The sequence below is a fragment of the Babylonia areolata genome, chromosome 8, assembly GCF_041734735.1.
Source record: "Babylonia areolata isolate BAREFJ2019XMU chromosome 8, ASM4173473v1, whole genome shotgun sequence".
Taxonomy (NCBI): Eukaryota; Metazoa; Mollusca; class Gastropoda; order Neogastropoda; family Buccinidae; genus Babylonia; species Babylonia areolata.
The window spans coordinates 21,829,703-21,849,956 of NC_134883.1; the positions used below are offsets into that span (position 1 = coordinate 21,829,703).

A 20,254-nucleotide genomic window follows, 5' to 3' on the forward strand; every position below is an offset into this window, starting at 1 on the left:
TATATATGTTTCACTCCCAGTCACCTGACGTGTTTCATCACTGCAGTATGAAGCTGATGACTATAGACATGAACAAAGGAGGCATGCAAAGTCTTCTCTGATTCCACTTTTCCTTTCAAACTGCAAAAGTGTGAAAGCGGGGGGGGGGGGGGGGGTTCACCTCAGTGAACTGCCTCTGCCTCAAAGCTTACAGAATTTTATACCAATGGACTGTCAGTCATTCAATCATTTGACCCCTACTCAACTGTCTTATTTTTCTTTTTCATAACCTGACCCAAGTGTGTACAAGTAGGAGGAGTTTGTATTATACTCCATGTTTGGTGATACATATACTTACCATGTCAAACTGATGCAAACTAGGCCTATTGGTTTGTTCTGCTTGGCCAAATTTTGCACAGCTAACAGTGAAAAGACGACCCGTCTTGCCCAGTCCGCTCATAGCCAATCAAACGCCTCTAAAAGCTATAAGTGTTTCAAGGTTCACAATGCATATCAATAACAGGTGTAATTAAACAACTAATTGTCACTGAAACCAAACAAAACAGAAGACATCATTCTTGTGCAACATGAAAAAAAAATCTGCACTTAAACATAACACCAACGTTTAAAGACTCATTGACAGACTCAAACTGAAGAGATGTCGTGCTGACAAATGTGTAATGCCCTTAAATTTCATCCGACTGATTGGTATCAAAACAAAACAAACAAAACCAACAACAACAAAAAAGAGCCAACAATGTTGGCATGCTTTTCATTGCCACCTTCACATTTCTATCCCAACACCACACAGTTCACACAGGATGATGCTCCACAGAACAAGCACCTTGGAAAACCCTTCACTCCAAAACATCAAATACTTTTTTTTTCTTACAATCCCAGTACAGTGTAGTCAGCAGGGAATTACAGGATTCACAAAAAGTCAATGACCACTTTATAAAAGAAGGCATGTTTTAATGCATTAAAAAGATGGAGAGATTATTTAAATCATGTAAGATGCGTATGGTCAACCACTGACCTCCCACTGAATACTGCGGTTTCAGGCACACATGCACAGATTGAAAAATGTGTGAAATATCAACCTTTCAACCAAAATCTGGCAGTTATTCAACAGTTTTATAAATGATAACTAGATTTTCATCATTAAAAAAAAAAAGGAAAAAAAAAAAAAAAAAAAAAAAAAGGAAGCACAAGCGCAAGAAAGCACCCCTGGTTATGCGAGTTGCTCACATTACACTGGCTGTATACACTGCTGTTTGCTGGAAACCCAGCATCATTCCACCATGCGCCCAATAACATGAATTCAAGTTACCAAGTGGTCCTTCACTTTTTGTGAGCCCTGTATCAATGCTGGGTCGATCAATATAGGACAATGTCATACTGGACTCTGGAATTAAAAGAACAAACATGAATAAATAAAAGAGTGATACATGAAATATCTAAAGTCTGGTGAACTGACAAAGTCAAATTTCAACATACAGGATTTTCCATGCCTATTGGCATTAAAAAACAAACATTCAAAAATAAAATATATAGTAACCAATTTTGGTTATGACTTCAAAGCAAGCTGGAAAACCCTTTCCTTCCATTTGAGCAATACATATATAACCAATAATGATATGCTTTTTTTGTAATACTACCAGAAAACATCACAAATCCACAACAACAATCATCTTTGTAAAAGAAATTCCCAAGAACAAAAAAGAGACAAACTGAAAGCAAGAGAGTGAGAGTGCCAATGCAGTAAAACTAAAAAAACAAAAAATAGTACATAAACAACAAAAATCCTTGCAGAATCTGCAACAGGCAATCTGTCCATGTAATAATAAAACCCACCAAATCAACAAGCATGTGTCCTTCATTACAAACCACACACAAACCAGAATGTTCATTATGAGGTCCCACAGTCTCAAGGACTGAAAATGCTCTCAACAGTACAATTCACAGGGCATCTCATTCCACTGGACCCAATCATTTAGAAACCACTGTTCTGACTCCTACATCAATACCTTTTTGTCAAAAGGAGACAATGAAACTGTACAAATTTGAACTGATTAAACCACTGACTTTAGAATATAAAACATTTTAGTTTTGAAAGAAATGGAGAAATAAAACATATGAAACTTAAAAAAAAAAAAATCTAACTCCATGAATCTCTAGCATGCACAATAATTCATAAATTTAACTCCTATAAATCTCTAGCATACGCAATAATTCATAAATCTAAACATTTCAGAATTCAGTCTGTTGTAATCTGGATGACAGAAAGAGATACAATAGTTAGTCATTGGATTAACTGAAATTAAAAAAAGTTTAAACTTGTTTGAAGCTTTTAAAAATCTAGTGGCAAGACTTCATTTTAACAACAGAAAACAAATTTAAAAAAAAGGGCAGGGATAAGATATAACCACAGAACAATTATGCACAGCCCACATTTCTCTCATGATTGTTGCATATCTGGGCAGTTGATGAAACACAGATACCTGTGTCTCAAGATGAGAAAATATTGATTAAACATACAGTTATGTACAGACTTAATTTAACAGACTTTGACAGGGTAACTGGAGGAGATGATTCACACAAGAGAGAGGGTAAAACATTACTAATAACATGCCACTTTTCAAATAAAATCAAACCACCCTGCTTATGGCCCAGCTGGTTCCATAGGGGTGGGCCACAACAAGTCACTCTTCAGCCACAGAGAGAGAGAGAGAGAGAGAGAGAGACAGAGACAGAGGCAGAGACAGAGAGAGAAAGAGAGAGAGAATTAATGAAGGAATGAATGAACTGTTCTTTAATGAGAGAAGTGGAATAAGTATGCACATGTTTTTTTTATATACAGCCCTAAGGGCAAAGAGAAAATTAAATAAAATGAGACAGGGAGAGAGGAAGATAGAGCAGACTGGAGAAAAATGCTGTAGGAAGTTTGAATCAGTTCATGTTGAGAACAGTTAAGACTGATGTGCTGTGACAAAGAAGAAAACTATACTGAACCACTAACTCAGTGGAACACACTTTGAAGTGAACGAAGCTGGGAAGAGGTAGGTAAAGTGGGTAGAGGAAGAAGAAAACAACAACAACAAAAAACAACCCCAGACAGGAGCAGAAGAAAGGAGAAAGAGGAGTGTGTGACCTTACTGGCAGACAACACCTGCTGAGGTTCTTCCCAGCCTGCAGACATTTCGATAATTTTCGCTTCATACCACGGAAGTGATATTTACAAGTAGCAGAAATCTGTACACAAGAGAGGCTGTGCTGAGGGCTAAAGAACTGAACAGCAATATATCTGTTATAGGATGCTGTTATGGCATAGAGATGTTTTGGGAAATGTTCGCTTTATGTTCTATAGGTTTTGCCAACACAAGAGTTTAGCGCAAGGTATAGCTAATAATATGTACACACATCAGGCTTAATCTCATGGTCTTCCTGATCTCTTTATACATTTTTTGTTAAATATCAACACAAACAGAGTTACGACTCTCTTATCTTCCCTTCTCTCTTTCACACACAAACTGAGATCATGAAATAAGCTTCCACAGCAAATACCAATGACACACACCAAAAAAGTTTTTAAAAAAACTTCTATGCATCTAAGTCCATAAATCCTCACAAGAATATCAAATAAAATACACACTCCTGTATTTCCCTCCCTCACTCTCAGAATTAAATTCAGATTGTCAACAGTATGGTATAAATGCTTATCAAGAGCATTACTGCATCAGGCCTTTTCCACTTCTGTCCTGTTCTTCCCCATTGTATTGCATTACATTTTTGTCACAACAGATTTCTCTGTATGAAATTTGGGCTGCTCTCCACAGGGAGAGCGTGTCGCTGCAGTGTAGCACCACACATATCCTTTTTCTCTTTTTTTTTTCCCAGCCTACAAATGTATTTGTTTTACTATCGAAGTCAGTGGACTTTTCTACAGAATTTTGCCAGGGACAAACCCTTTTGATGCCATGGCTTCTTTTACGTCCGCAAAGTACCTGCTACATACAGGACCTTGCTTCATCTCATCCGAACGACTGAATTCTCTCATTTACCTACAATGTGTTCATGAACGCTAGACCCTAGCCATGATGTCTGCATGCTGCAAGGGGTTAAAGAACAGCGGATCGATCATGCAATGAGGACACAAATGCAAACAGCTCCAAAGAGAGTTCTGCTTCAGTCTACCTCCTTCACAGGCGAAGCACAGTACACTTAGACACCACAGCAATTAACTTCTATTCTGGACAGAAGGAACCAATTCATTGTTCCAACAATTTTCACCAGCAACTAACTCAGTCCTCTCAGGAACCTAAACCAAGGAATAAAAAATAAAACCTACTATGGAAGAAAATGGCTATTCTTGAAAATTTTTGAAATATCATATGTGGGATTCAAAAATCAATTAAAAGCATGAATGAGGACAAAAATAAATAATAGCAATTTGTGGTCATACAACATTATTCATTCAGAATCGGAATAAATAAGGAAATGAAACAGAATAAGCTTCCTGGGTTATTTTAAAACCCCTGAACATAATTTTCCTTGTTGAAATTTTTTATTTCACGATGGTCTGACTTCAAACAAACACAACATGAGAACTATCTCAACTTTGTTGTTGTTGTTTACTTGTTAATGATAAGCAGCAGCAATCAATCATGTTGTTCACAGCCTTGTTGGCTGGGAGGGCCTCCACAGGCCCTCTGTCAACAACAGTCATTTCTTCCTCAAAAGGAATGCTGCAAAAAAAACGTCATTTTTGAGAGACCAACAGTCAATATACAGCCAGCGACAGCACAGGTATGGAAAGTGTTGTTGAAAGACAATTCTTCAATGGAAAAGCAGACTCCTTTTTGAGTACAATTCAAAGCTCCAGAATCAATCTTGACAAATGTTCATGACAATTTCACATCTATTTATTATATGTATTTGTTTAAAATTCTAATTAATCGAAATAACAGAAGCCAGCCATGTGAATCTAGACATTACAATGACAAAATCATTAATGTACACAGCTCCCATGCCCCCCAAAATGGAAATCATAACAGAGCTGGCAGAACACACACACACACACAAAAACAGCCTTCAATAAAAAAAAAAAAAAATAATAATAAAATAATAACTTATCAAATGGTACCATTTATGATACTGAACAATCATTTCTTTCAAAGTCCTAAGACCTCCAATCATAATTTATCAGTTTGTACTATTTGTGATATTAAACAATCAAAAATATCTCCAACAGTCTTAACTGCCCAAATAAACATAGTACTATACACACGTATGCAACATTTGCAATGAATATATGTGGAGGTGCTATTCATTCTCAAAGTTAGCTACAATTCAAAGTGCTCTAGCAGTTAAAATGACTGCTAACATTAGCACCAACAATACCATTTACAACAACAAAGTGCATCAAAACAACTGAAAGAAAGCAAAAGACAAGAAAAAACCTGTACTGTAAATGAATGAATGCACCACAAAAATCGGAGAAAAAATTCCATGTTTCTTCTTTGTGATCTTGTGGTGAGCCAGATGATTAAAAAAAAAAAAAAAAAAAAAAGAACTCCACAGTTTAGGCAGAGATGTGTTAAAGGCTGCATCAAAACTGTGGGCTTTCTAACCCCCACCCCCCCACACACCCCCAAAAAAGGTGAAAACAATAGATTTTTTTTTCCTTCTCCCCTTCTACTTGAAAAACAAAAAAACTTGATCCTGACTTTAACCCATAAAAACAATCTAAACCACAAACCATCAAGTCTGCAAAACAGAACACTGGAGAGACTACAGGTGCAACATAGGACAGAAACAAGACTCTTCTGTAGACCATATGGTCCACATAACGTTTCTCAGGTTGTGCCCTGATGCCAATTAAAACCACCACCACGAACAAAAACTCACGGGCTTCATTACTTACAATTATGATAGTGAGCAAAGCACAAGATGACTAGGACTGGTCATGAGGAAGTCTTTGTATACTCGTTGTTGAGGATTTCTGTCTCAGGTTCGATGTTCACAAAGCGTCTACATGTTTCTTTGGAGGTTCATAGATATGTTCACATGCACAGAGCTATTACGTTATAATCTGTATTTTTCTACAGCCAGTACACCAGATGTGGCTTATTCATCATTTTTGTTTAGTTGTTTTTTTCTCAAAAACTCAAGAGTGTGGATTATGCATCAGCACATCCTGTTAACTTGAAAAACACAGCACATAAAAAGTTGACGAACTCTGCTGGGATGGTGGGAGGATTATTTGAAGGAGTGAAAAAGGTGAAGGAATGTTTCAGGTGACTTATCACTCTTCAGCCAGTGGAGAGAGAGAGGGACAGCAGACTGCAGAACAATGCTGCTGTGTGAAGGCTTGGTTCAGTTCAGTGACAACAGGTCAGGGTGAAATGTACACAGCGTTCCCAACTTCATGTTACACTGGACTGCTGTACAAACTGCTCTCATCCCCTCACCAAAACACCATCAGTGGCAATTACTTGCACCACAAAGATCATCCACCAGATATAAAAACAACTTCAGCTCACAAATCAGTAACACCACACATCCTTCACGTAATAATGTAGAAGAAAAGATGAAGCAGGCAAACCACTTATTACATTCATTCAATGAAACTATGAAAACACAACTTCCATATGACCAAGATATACAAAACAAACCAAACTGCAATTATTTCCTGGAGCTGTATGACACAGATACAACTTACAACCAGACCAACACTTTTCCAGCATCACCGGAAGAGACATCAGCACAGCAAGTGTAACATTTTCTTCTTTTTTTTGTTTTTTTTAAATTTTTTTTGCTGCCCCATCACCTGCATGGTTTCAGTGACATTACTCTCACACCACTCATTCCAAGTCCCCAGTGTCAGCAGTCCACAGATGCTTGGTCACTAGAAGGCCACAGAGGAGACCCTGCACTGCAGCTGACTCACTTCAGTGGTGTTCAGTAGTGCATGTTCTGGTTTAGCATACTTAGAACAACACCTACAAAGCCACCTACTGATGACAATTATCACTTAGTCATGGAGCCAGACTGAGTAAGCATCCATCCTAGAGAGGAAACTGCCATCACATCCGTCTGGCGACAGTCCCTCATGAGTTTGTCAACACTGAAGACTCTGACAGGACTCACCCCAAGCATGAAGTGGAGAGGGATCAAAACTAAGGTCACAATGAAAGCAAGGCATGAAAGGACACAGAATTTTGGGACACTTTTTTCCATGCTGATGATGAATGAGTGCAGCAGTTTCTGGTGGGTAGTCTTCATCTTCAGAACAGCGCGGTGGTCGTCCTTAGGCTTGTACCAGCAAAGGAGCATCAAACATTCAGGCCTCCTGCACTGCTACGAAAAAGGGCAATGGGCTGGGAAGGGAATGGAGATGGACAGTGGTGGAGGGATGGAATGAACATGGTGAAAAGTGATGCACCTTGTGGGAATGGGAAGAACACAACAAAAAATACCCACAGTAAAAAAAAAATGTAAAATAATATAAAGTGTATGTACATCCACAATGCACATTCCATATTCAAGGACTCATCTTGAACTTTTTTTTGTTTTGAACCTCAATGTTCATTTTGGTTGTCAGCACTCCTGTAGGGCAACACCATCAAAGGCAACAGTAACAACAATAACCAAGAATGCCAACAACAGTGCACAAACTGCTTTAAAACTACATACACATTCTTTAAGTTCACGCACATAAATTAAACCCCCCCAAAAAAACAACAACAAAACAAACAAAAATAAAAACAACAAACAAAACAATATGTCTACAACGATCTAGGATGACCAGAAATATTTGATTAGCAGTTCTAGACAACATATTGAGAGGCTGAAAGACAAGAAAGTGCTGGCTTTATAAAACCTCAATTCTTTTTACACAAATATTGTATTCAATAGTCTCACATGGGACATGCATAACACTGATTACCATGACAAGGGAAAACGTTGTGCCTTTTCTTCTGGATGCAAGCTATCACATTCTTGTCAGAGACTTCAACTACTGAAGCATTACTACTAGTTCAGAACTACTGGAGTATGTTTCCCCTTCCACCTGGCTGTGGCTTCTCCTTCATACCATCAGTAACATACAGACAATGAAATAACAAGTGAAATAACAAGTGAAACTTGATGCCCAAAACAGTGTGGAACACAGGACAAATGCACAATAAATTACAGCAGACATGACAACAATATCATGGGGCAATGCCACTGTACTGCAAAATACACTTTAAAAATTCTTCAAATATCATGTCTTCATGATGAAAGCAACAGCTTTGTCATGGTAAACAGAATACAATTTGATGTAACACAACTTTTCTTTTGTCACTGAACTGATCTGTTAAGTATTTATCCTATCTCACTTAGGTCTTTTTTGTTCTCTGTATAACAACTAATTTGCTGCAAAAGAAGTTTATGGGTTGTGGTCTATACATACCAGATACTGTATAAACCCCCATACAAACCAACTTACATAAACCTGAAACAATACCAGACACCCCTCACTGCAATACTTCCAACTGTAAGCAAAAGACTTACTCCCAACGATCACTGGCATCAGGAACAATCCCAACAACGAAGATCCAGGGTCTGGGAATCAACCACCACCACCACCACCACCGCTACTCCATGAGCTGGGCGTCCTGGAGCGTCTCGAGGTCGGCTACACTCTCCCTGGAGTGCAGGAGCACCGAGTCCTCACCCAGCACAGAGCAGAGCTCCTTGAGGCGCTCCTGCATGCGGGGCATGCCAGCCAGCTGGGCCTCCAGCCGCTGCTTCTCATCGTTCAGCGACAGGCGCGTGGTGGTGTCCAGCACCTCCATCCTCCACCCACCTTCTCCGTCAAACTGCAGCAGGTGACTGTGGAACTTCCTGGATTGGTGGGGGCGGGGTTGGGGGGGAGGGAACAATCTCATCACGTCAGGTAATGTTGATAAATAATGATGATTTCATTTACATCGCACTTTTCCATGTACTGAACTGCACTGTGAGTTGTAAAAAATGACGACTCGCATGTAAAACGTGTTTAAAACACAAACACAAAATTTACATGCATATCCCTGCCCCCCCCCCCCCATTCAACCAGACACTCAAACACCTATCTATGTTCATACAAACACAAAATCATCACACGTAACACAACATACAGCAATCATTCATAACAACACATACATGATGCACAGGTATCACAATACTTCACGCCAATTTCACAATACTACCACATCACAATACTTGAACCTCAGAGCTCTATTACATCATCATCAATTTCATAATTAAAAGCAATATCATATTTCAAATAAACTCATCAAAACAACAGCAACGCTGTTGTTCATTTATCAAACATCTCTGTATTCCAGTTTCTGAAGCACCAGATTTACTTTGTACCAAACAGATCAGATATTAACTATTTGTTTGCCATTCAGTGTGCTTTTTGTTCGTTTTTTAAAATAAATTTCCAGTGAAATCTACCCACTGAAATTTTCTCATCCTTCAACATTATATTTTAAAAATTTTTAAATGATAAAAATGTGCTTAAACGGTTTCTTTCTGCTTTGGCCAACTGACCAGAAAAATGTTGGCTCCACCTCTACTTTCCATGCTATAAACTGTTACTGCTCAAAATACCACTTCAGATTTACGAGGACAAGACACAGCCAGAGAGCCAACATACCACAAGGTGGGTCTGTGGGTGATCGTCATCAGAGTGATGCCACTGTCCTTCAGGCTCTGGTAGATCTTGCTCTCCACGTCAATGGACACTGCACTGGTACACTCGTCCAACAGAGCAAACTGAGGTCTGGAACAAATCATGTGTGTCTCTTCAGCATCTGTATACGAGCTACCTAGCATCTTAACACTTCAGATTTCCAGTAAAAGATATGAGCTACCTAGCATCTTAACACTTCAGATTTCCAGTAAAGGATACGAGCTACCTAGCATCTTAACACTTCACGAGCTACCTAGCATCTTAACACTTCAGATTTCCAGTAAAAGATATGAGCTACCTAGCATCTTAACACTTCAGATTTCCAGTAAAAGATATGAGCTACCTAGCATCTTAACACTTCAGATTTCCAGTAAAAGATATGAGCTACCTAGCATCTTAACACTTCAGATTTCCAGTAAAAGATATGAGCTACCTAGCATCTTAACACTTCAGATTTCCAGTAAAAGATATGAGCTACCTAGCATCTTAACACTTCAGATTTCCAGTAAAAGATATGAGCTACCTAGCATCTTAACACTTCAGATTTCCAGTAAAAAATATGTCTGTCTGTATTCAGATTTGAAAATTCAATATAAAAAATAATGTGTTAGTATTCACCAAAATTTAATACATAAAAACGCCTGTCATATTTCATCAATAAAAATAAGGACCAATTTTCACTTTTACAACTTACAAAGTATCTGACTTCATTTTGTTTGAAAACATTTTATATCCAACAGAAGGCAAATTGCCAAAATTCACGGAGTCTGAGAAGTTGCAAAAAGTGAGGTATGGTACTGTAAAATACATCACCTTCGTAAATGTAAATTTGCTAACTTTCTCACCGACTATTCAAGACACCGCAAAAAAGTGATTTATGGTATGGAAAAATATATCGCATTTGTAAATTCTGTCAACTTTCCCACACACTGGAACTGCCACAAAGATTTATCAGAAATTAAAGAAAATACAAATCAGGCATTTTATTTTGAAAAAAACAATTGAAGCAGAGAAAAAAAACTTCACTGCAATCACATGGTAAAGGACACACTCAAATGTGTAATGTAAATTCATATTTGAAGAACCATGAAACTGGTTTACATATCATTCTGTTTACAGATATTCATGTTGGTAGATTCTGCTAGGTCATTTTCCCAGTTTTCTTTTGTTTATACGTTTTTTGATAAGTGTATCTGTAAAAACATGTAAATATTTAAAAAAAAAAATTAATTAGTTGAGTGAAACAGGAGAAGCATAGAAGGTACAGCTAATAGCTGTAATAAATACATACATATCAGATGTTAACACTGCTGTAATCAAAATTACCATCACATGAGCAGAGATTTTTAAACAAACTTCTTACAACCTTCATAGATCTTTATACATGCAACACATCAGTCCACATTATCTCAGTTATCTCCTCGAAAACTTCTGTATTCCAACATGATGAAAGCAATGCATGCTTGGAACAGTCTGAAGTGAACTGCTCAATACTTTATCAATACTGTGTCAACTGACTTGTGATAAAATGCGCGGGCCATTCCCATCCTCTGCTTCTCTCCACCTGACAACACGTCTTTCCAGTCACTGATCGAGTCCCATCCTGCACACATCATTTTTAAGATGTCTCAAAATAAGAAGCAATGTACAGTAAATATCATCAGCAAAAAAGGTAAACAAAGAAGCAATGTACAGTAAATATCAACAGCAAAATGTATAACCAAAGAAGCAATGTATAGTAAATATCATTAGCAAAACATCTAACCAAAGAAGCAATGTGCAGTAAATATCAATAGCAAAATGTGTAACCAAAGAAGCAATGTACAGTGAATATTATTCGCACAATGTGTAACCAAAGAAGTAAACTGAGTAAAAAAAACAAACAAAACCTTTTTACATCTTTTCAGGCATGAGATGTCCACCAGAGATAATGACAGAAACACAGTCCTCAATTTCAAGTTCAAACGGTGTGTACCAAATGATTAAGGTTATCAGTAGCTGACGATTCCAGGTATATTTGATCACTAACATTCACCTCATGTTGGGCATGAAAATACTGGAAGTACACCACTATGATACTGAACATCCCCCTCAGCCTCCCCAAACAGTGTTTAGAATTACCCACCTCCCTCTCGGTGCACAATGTGCTGCAGATTGACCGTGTTCAAAATCTGTTCCAGGTCCCAGTCCTTCACCCCCCTCCCTTTCATCTCTTCCACAGTGTCCGGGTAGATCACCTGGTCACGCAGGGTGCCAATTGACATGTAGGGTCTGGAGAAACGAGTACAGAAACAAAGTACAAACAAACAGTAGACTGAGATACCGCTATCATGTAAGCATAAAGAATTATGGGCGTTTAGAATTATGGACGTTTTTCCTCAATGATTTTTAGGTTTTGAGTATGCTTTATTGGGGCAGGGGGGATATCTTGTTTGTATTAAAAAAAAAAAAAAAAAAAAAAAAAACAGCCAAAAAATGTTACATTAGGGGCCAAAAGGGCAGGGGTGGTGGGGGTTAACATATCATTCAGTTCTCATGACAGTGACAAAAAAAAAAAAAAAAAAAAAAGAGAGAGAGAGAAAAGCAAAGAATAACATCAACACTGGGCAGATGACAGTGGTGAATAAGAAATTACTGCCACCTCACTTCCTTTAACAACCACAGAATCAATCTGACTGCGTTAAACAACCTCCTTATTTCCATCAGTCAACAGAATGAACCAGGACTTGCAGACGTACACAACAACAACACATGACCCTTACCTCTGAGGAATGTAGAACATGGAAGAAGGAGGGGGTTTACACAGGCGGCCTCCATACACCGGCCACAGACCACTGAGGATTCGGAACAGCGATGACTTGCCACAGCCATTGGGGCCAGTGATCAGCAGATGGGTGCCAACTTCCATCTGACAAAACACACCATTTTCTTTTTCTTCAGACCATCATGGCACAGACAAGAATGCTCATCTATGAGAGCAAATATTTATCTACATACAGATATGCACCTTAAAAAATAAAAAAATAAAAAAATACACACACACACACACTCACACATATTAAATGCCCTCTTCTCTCTCTTGTACACACCCAACACATGTACTCACACATGCATTTTAAAAAAAAAATAATCCTTTTGCCTCAATACCATCTCTACAAATGGCTGGGAGTTTACACATAAAGCGAAAAGTCCACCCAACTCTTACGTTATAAGGTCCTGGGATTCAACCAGAAAACAGCATACAAACCGAACAGAAATAATATTAACATTTACGGTTTTTAAAAGAAAAAATTCTAAATTAAGAACAATAAAAGTTGGTTATTATCATTGTTACTTGTATAGCCAAAGTCTGTGAAAGCTTAACAAACAAGATTCATTAGCAGTACAACAGGCTGCATACCTGGATTGAGCCAAATGACAGTTGATTTAGGCAATAATCATTCATTTCCTGTGTAATTCAGTAAGGCTTTTAATCTCACAGAGAGAGAGAGAGAGAGAGAGAGAGAGAGAGAGAGAGAGAGAGAGAGAGATACTAATGTGCAAGTGGCATTTAAACTGCGGTTAACTAAGAACTGACCTTGAGAGTGAGACTGGCAACAATGACATCCCCGTTGGGAGTGATAATGGGCAGGTTCTCAATGTCGATGGTCGATTCTGTGTCTATTACCTCCCCTGCAATACATTCCCATCATATCAGACCGCATCACAAACACAGGCGAGTCTACAGAACAGGTGGAAGCATAATGCTGAACGGCACTCAACTTATAAAATGCCATAAAGGACATACTGTCCTCTTCAAGTGATGGCTACTGTTTAAATATGTGGCAGAAAATCAAAGAGCCTAATCTTAAAATAAGAAAATGACTTCTTTAAGTCTAAAAAAAAAAAAAAAAAAAAAAAGTCTCTGCAAAACTTTAAGTCCCCAACACCTCCACCTCCGTCCTTCCCTTACCCTGGCACAATCTATGATAAAAATTAACCTTCTCCTTTGCTTTTTCCAGTGCAAAATACATAATGTTGTAAATTTGTCAGGCATGCAACTACCAAAGCACTGTCACCAAAGTGTGTTAACAAAAGACACTGATCGGTATTCACTCAGAACCAGTCACTTGCAATTCAAAAACACTTATGAACCATGTGATTAATTCCCTTCAGTTTTGGTTTCTTTCAAGATGTAAAAGCATGCAGACTGATTCATATATGCTAGCAACACCACATCTTCTGTTTAAAAAGATAACAAAAAAAAAAAAACAACTTCAACCACCGACAAACAGTACTCTATTCAGAAACACTTATGAACCATGTGATTAATTCCCTTCAGTTTTGGTTTCTTTCAAGATGTGAAAGCATGCAGAGTGATTCATATATGCTACACCACATCTTCTGTTTAAAAAAAAAAAAAAAAAAAAAAAACTTCAACCACCGACAAACAGTACTCTATAGTTGTTTGTTGTTTGTTTTTCAACAATGAATTACAGTTTGCCTTATCTACATAATCAACACTTGCCTAAACATCACTTACAGTGAAAAGACGTTAAACTTAAGAACAAATGAACGATTAAGAGAAAAAAAAGTAAGCAAATGGGATATATGGTGACCAAAAATAAAAATAAAAATTGAAGTATCTGAAATTTCTACAGGAATCCAAACTTACCACAGCTATGAAGAGAAGTTAATATGGTGGAAAATTTCCAGAAAAGCAAATTTCATTGAGCTTTGAATTAATTCGTATGCATATACTCAAGCATACCAACCTACCAACCTAACCTCAATAAGTGTGAAACCATATCCTGTTATATATATATATATATATATATATATATATATATATGAATCAACCTGAAACTGTTTGGTCCTGTTCACTCTTCAGTCCACCAATAAGTATAAATAGAACAGGAAAAAGGTACCTTTCTGTAAAAGTGGACCATCAATGCGATCATGCATGACCTTGGGCCTGGACTTGGTGACCATGTTGCGTTTGTACTGTCCTTTTTGCACATCAGCAAACACGTCAAACATCTCTGACACTCGTGAGGTGTAACCAGCCAGTTCTGTGATCTAGGGACGTAAAAGAAGTAGGGACAGATGTATAATGTTCTTAAAATGAAATAAACCCCCTTCTTTCTTTCTTTCCCTCTGTTCGATGCTGTCTTCATGGAGATTTAAAGTATCTATAGGTGTTTTGAACATGTGGCTAAACAAAGGGGGAACTCTGCTGGTGAGCATATTATTGATGCCTGTGTCGTGAGCATCCACGCATGACTGTGCAAACATAGTATCATGTCATTAACTGTAAATGTAAGAACTAACAAGTACCTTTCTTTTCATGGCAAAAAATCATCTTCATCTCAGGTTATTCCAGTATCTCATAACTGTACGCATAATTATATTCGCATAAAAAGCATTGCATAACACTGGTTTACTCATGAACATCCCATTAACCTATAGCACAATGTCAAATACTTCTCAGAGGAACTCTATTTCATAAACATCAGCATTATAACAGTCTGCACAATTCCAACAAACACATTCAGAGAGACAGTGACAGTACAACCCATCCACCCCTGCCAAACAAAATTCCCTACAAAATCAAAAAGTGTAAGAAGAATTTAACCCTAAAGCGGCAACTCCAAAATCCTACCTCTTTGTAGGATGACATCATTCTCTCAAAGGCATCAGCTGACTGGATGAGAAGGTTCCGCGCAGTGGTGAATGCTCTCGTTCTTTCACTCACTCCGCCATCTGGGTCATCATCCACAACAGTTCCTGAAAATTTTTTGCATAACTTAAGATATGATTCAGTATAAAAGCTTTTAAGTATATTCACAAATACATGGGTGGAAAATAGGATACCGGAATAAAAGCGCCAAAAGATAAAAATATCATACAAGAGCAATAGATAACAAATATACCTCAAATTACTAGAGTTAAACAAAGGAGGTTTATGTTTTAAACATCATGACGAACATCATACAAACAACACGCATACCATCCGCCCGCTTCCCAGTGGCAGTGAGGATGGGAACAGCCACCATGATCAGTCCACTGGCGCTCCAGACGTACTTCATCAGGAACTGCTCCAACATGATGTACCACAGGCGCTTCAGGTAGATCAGGTTGGACTGCGACACCACGCTGGTGTAGCTGGCTGTCAACTGATCCTTCTCCACCTGAACGCACAGCAAAAAAAGGTTTAGTCATGTACTGATCATATAACAGTGTTGGGAGACTGATGCTATCAAACATGGCAATGCCAAGCTGAACAGTTTTATGCTTTCCCGATTTGAAAAGTTTAATGCTGTTCTCATTTTTTTTCTCACTTTCACGTACACTTACAGATGTACACACACATACATGCACACAGTTTAATGCTGTTCTCATTTTTTCTCACTTACATGCACACATACAGACGTATACATACATACACGCACACCCACCATCAGTCATATTTGCTGCTATAAACAACTTAAACAACTTGTGAATTTTCCCCCACAAAATAGATGATAAAATACATATATAGGAATACTACAAATGTTAAATAAGTATGGGTGTGTGTATGTCTACAATATGTGTACATGTATATATGTGTGTGCATATGAGCCAGCATGCGCATGAAATAAAATGATGTACAAGCAAGACGCAGTTTCTGTTTCTTTACCTGTATATGAGCACCAGTAAACATGTAAATGCTTATGAATGTGAACTTCCCTGTGCACATGTGTATGAATATGAATACATATAATACATACATACATATAATGATATATATATATATATATATATATATATATATATCTGTACTTTTATCCATGTTATGAATGCAGTATGCATGTGTATGTGTGTAGGTAGACAAAATTGTGTATGTCATGCATGTTTACTTCTGTGTGTATGTACTGCATATTTGTGCACACACATGCACACATTTCTGTTCGTGTGCACAATAGAGTGCATGACTGACTGAAACCATTCATTGTCAGATTAACTTTTTGTATACCATTTATTGTCAGATTAACCTTTTGTTATACTTCTACTGACACTTAAGCAATCATTTGAATTAATATTAACTGAGCAAAACAAAGAAAATCAAATTTGAAAAAAACAATAATTAAAACCAATGATAATTTGTGTGTATATAGGTGGTTGTGAGTATATGCAAATGGGGTGTGTGTGTGTGTGTGTGTGCCTGTTCAATTCTGATCAAATATGAGAAAATAACCTTTAATTTGTGTCACACCAGCATGAAAGCATGCTGCTTTAATAAAAAAAAAAAAGAAGAAGATGATTTAACTAATCACATTAATTCATCAATAATACTTGCACAAGTGTACATGTAGATCTATTATTTTACCATTATTTATAACTGGAACTGTGGTAAGTATATCGCAACATACATGTATCAAAAACTGACATGAAAAATAGCAGCACCAATGACCATAGCTTTGTTATCATTAAACTTGGCTGTGTCAAAGTTTGCATTTTATATGCAACTTTTTAGATACTGTTGGATCAATGCACAACTAATATATACATACAAGAAAGCAAAACAAAACAAAAAAGAATGTAAACCATGATATATGTATACCTTGTGACCACCATAAAATGCAATTTCCTCAGCATTGGTGATGATTCTGGAATGCATAAACCTTAAATCACCTTTGCGCTTAGCTTCCTCCGCGACTAGTTTGCCAAACCTGGGAGACACTGCTCTCAATACACTGGCTGTGAGGGTAATGACAGCTGCACCAACAATGGTGGGGATCTTTGAGCTTGCACCACGACTACTAGCAAGAGAGTAAAGTGTAAAGGAAATCATTGCTACATCTAGCAAAGGCTTGGTCAAATGGGAATACAGATGGGCCAGTTGCTGAGTGAACATGGAGATGTCTTCTGTGAGACACTGGTCAGCATTTGATAACCTGCTGTCAAGATTGCTGACTCGGTAGTAAGTCTGCTTATCAAAGTACATGTTGTATGCATGCTTGACAAGGCGTGTTCTGAAGATCAGGGCAAGCTGACTTTCCAAGAAGCGGATGAGGCTGTTGATGAAAGTAGCTGGCACAGCCACAAGCAGCCACTTAGTCAGTTGAATAAGAAATTTGGTAACATCACGCTGAACGATTGTTTTAACAATGCTTCCATCAAGCCTTGCTACATATATTGACAAAAACGTCCTTGCCACAAGAGTGGCTGTGTGAAAGGCAAGTGCGGCGAACTCTTTGGACCATAGTCCTGGAATAATGATTTTTATCAACCGACGTAGCTGTTTGTAGAACAGTTTGTTCACATTAGCTGAAGTCTTCTTTGGACTACCAATCTGCCCGTTTGCTTGAGCATGACCATCCACTGTCTGGCTTTTATTTTCTTGTAACCTCTCTCTGTCTTTTGTCTTCTGCATCATCAACACACTCAAGACATTTGGACAGTAACGACGGACGCCATAAGCAGCGACAAGACAAATAGCAGCACCGACTGCAGCCTTTTCACGGCTAAACTTGGCTTTCGAAGCCAAACCCATCATTTTAGACATTGCTGGTTTGCTAGTGAATATCCTAAAAGTAAAGTGTTGTCAAAAATGAAAGCACATCCGCTCCATCACCGAGTTGACCACCATAATTATTCTGATCCATGTGATTCAGACAGCAGACTTTGTTCAGGGAGGTGATAGCAAACAACCGACCAATGAAATCTCTTCTTGTTCAACCGAAGAAACCCGAATTTGGAACGGAAATTCTACGTCGAGTTGGAAAGTGTCGTCTGCTTCTCAGACAGACAACATTGAAGTTGTCCAGAAAGAACTTTGGCCAATGTTGTGGATCTTTTTGCCATGAACTGGGTTGGAGGGGCAAGAAACAGACTAAAATTTCAAGGGGACCGACGGCTACAAAAGGCAAGTTCTTGTCGATATCAGTCAGCATTCCAGATTATGTCGTTTTATTAATTTGTTTGCAACTCATTGTCTGATGAGTGAAAGTAACAACACCAACCGTATATCTTGAAAGCTCAATGATGAACGTTCATGTTTATTTGTTGGTCTTGTTCACAAGATCCCTATACAGACACTGGCATTCTTTCAGGAAACTGTAAGATAGACTGTTTGACACCTGTATTAAAAACTGAGGGGACAAGAATTGCACCTGGAAACTATCTTCATAACATGACTGAAAAATTCTTGAGTCTCTCCCTGGAGATAAAAGATATAAAAACTGTTTCTTATATGACGAACATCAGTTTATATACATGTGTCGGAGTGGTTTTGAATGGCCATGCATAACCGAAACACTCAGTTGAAGTCATGAGGAATTCCACTGGAACATTCTATCCGTATCAGACCGTGACGACGCCGGGTGTGCATGCATGCAGTGATGCACATTATGCTCTTAGTAAAAATTTTAAAAATTAAAAAAGAAGAAGAAGAAAAGACAAAAAGTGAACAACAATTATTCGGTACATAAAGGATTTTTTATGGATCCATATGGAATTGGTGGTAACGTTTTAGACTGGACAAGATTTCAGTGTTTTTCAACTTGACTGGAAGAAAACAACAGCTTTACTGTACCTCAGCACGTACGTGTAGTTAATCAAAAACATAAATAGTCTATTGATGGGAAATGCCAAGGACAGTAAAGTTTTCGGTCCTGTTCTTTTTAATGTATTTCAAATTATGTTTCCGACTATGTATAAAGCAGTTGCAAAATGTATTTGCGGAAGGTACACATTTTAACATTTCAGCAAGAGCATATCACGATCCGACAGAACTGACTTGAAAGTTTGAATGTGCAAAAATTCAGAAAAGCTTGCGCTGCTTTGAAAGTGCTCAGAGGTTTCATCTGTCGAATGGAACTTGTATTTCATTGTTTCCGAATGCAAGTAATAGATAATGACAGAGAGAATCCTGAATGGGAATATACATTGAAACTGGTCACACAAATGCACTGGCACTGACGCACGCACTGGCACGCTGCACTGCCCGCACGCGCGCGCACACACACACGCACACACACACTGACACACTCATACACATTTACACACACACACACACACACACACACACACACACACACACACACACACACACACACACCATACAAGTACGGCGATAGAAAGGGATTTTTCTGTAACATGACAAACTCCCATCGTTTGATCAACTTGAAAAATGACATGATAGACTATCTAAAATAAACAACAACAAATAAACAAAATTGCACTGGGATTGATCAAAAGAACTTTCTACTGACATAAATATTCACACGGTTATACAATTCGACCTTACAATAGGCTATGGCAATGTGATGTGGTATCCACATCTAAAAAGACAATCTGTAAGTAAAAGGGTGCAAAGATCGAGAGGGACGGTTGCAGAGTGCAGGGATACGAGAAAAATTAAGTTTCCATTCACTACGAAAGGAAATACCAGGCGCGAAAGGAAAGACCTAAAAACGTGACATTAATAGGTATGGAAGACTAAAAAAAAAAAAACAAAGCTAAAATAACTGTGGGAATCAAAAAGGTATACCAATACGTATAACGTTAGTGTCATCAACCAAACAAAAT

General features: G+C 38.0%; 1 protein-coding gene across 1 annotated transcript; it reads right to left on the reverse strand.

Moving 5' to 3' along the window:
- Positions 1–5,659: 5,659 nt before the first annotated feature.
- LOC143284647 (ATP-binding cassette sub-family D member 1-like) lies at positions 5,660–18,314 on the reverse strand. The gene is made up of 10 exons (XM_076591529.1): positions 17,286–18,314; positions 15,693–15,873; positions 15,345–15,469; positions 14,611–14,761; positions 13,281–13,375; positions 12,466–12,611; positions 11,829–11,974; positions 11,222–11,306; positions 9,668–9,793; positions 5,660–8,868 (listed from the first exon to the last, which is right to left on the reverse strand). The coding sequence occupies exons 1-10, from the start codon at positions 18,228–18,230 to the stop codon at positions 8,619–8,621; spliced, it is 2,250 nt and encodes a 749-aa protein (XP_076447644.1). The 5' UTR covers positions 18,231–18,314; the 3' UTR covers positions 5,660–8,618.
- Positions 18,315–20,254: the final 1,940 nt, after the last annotated feature.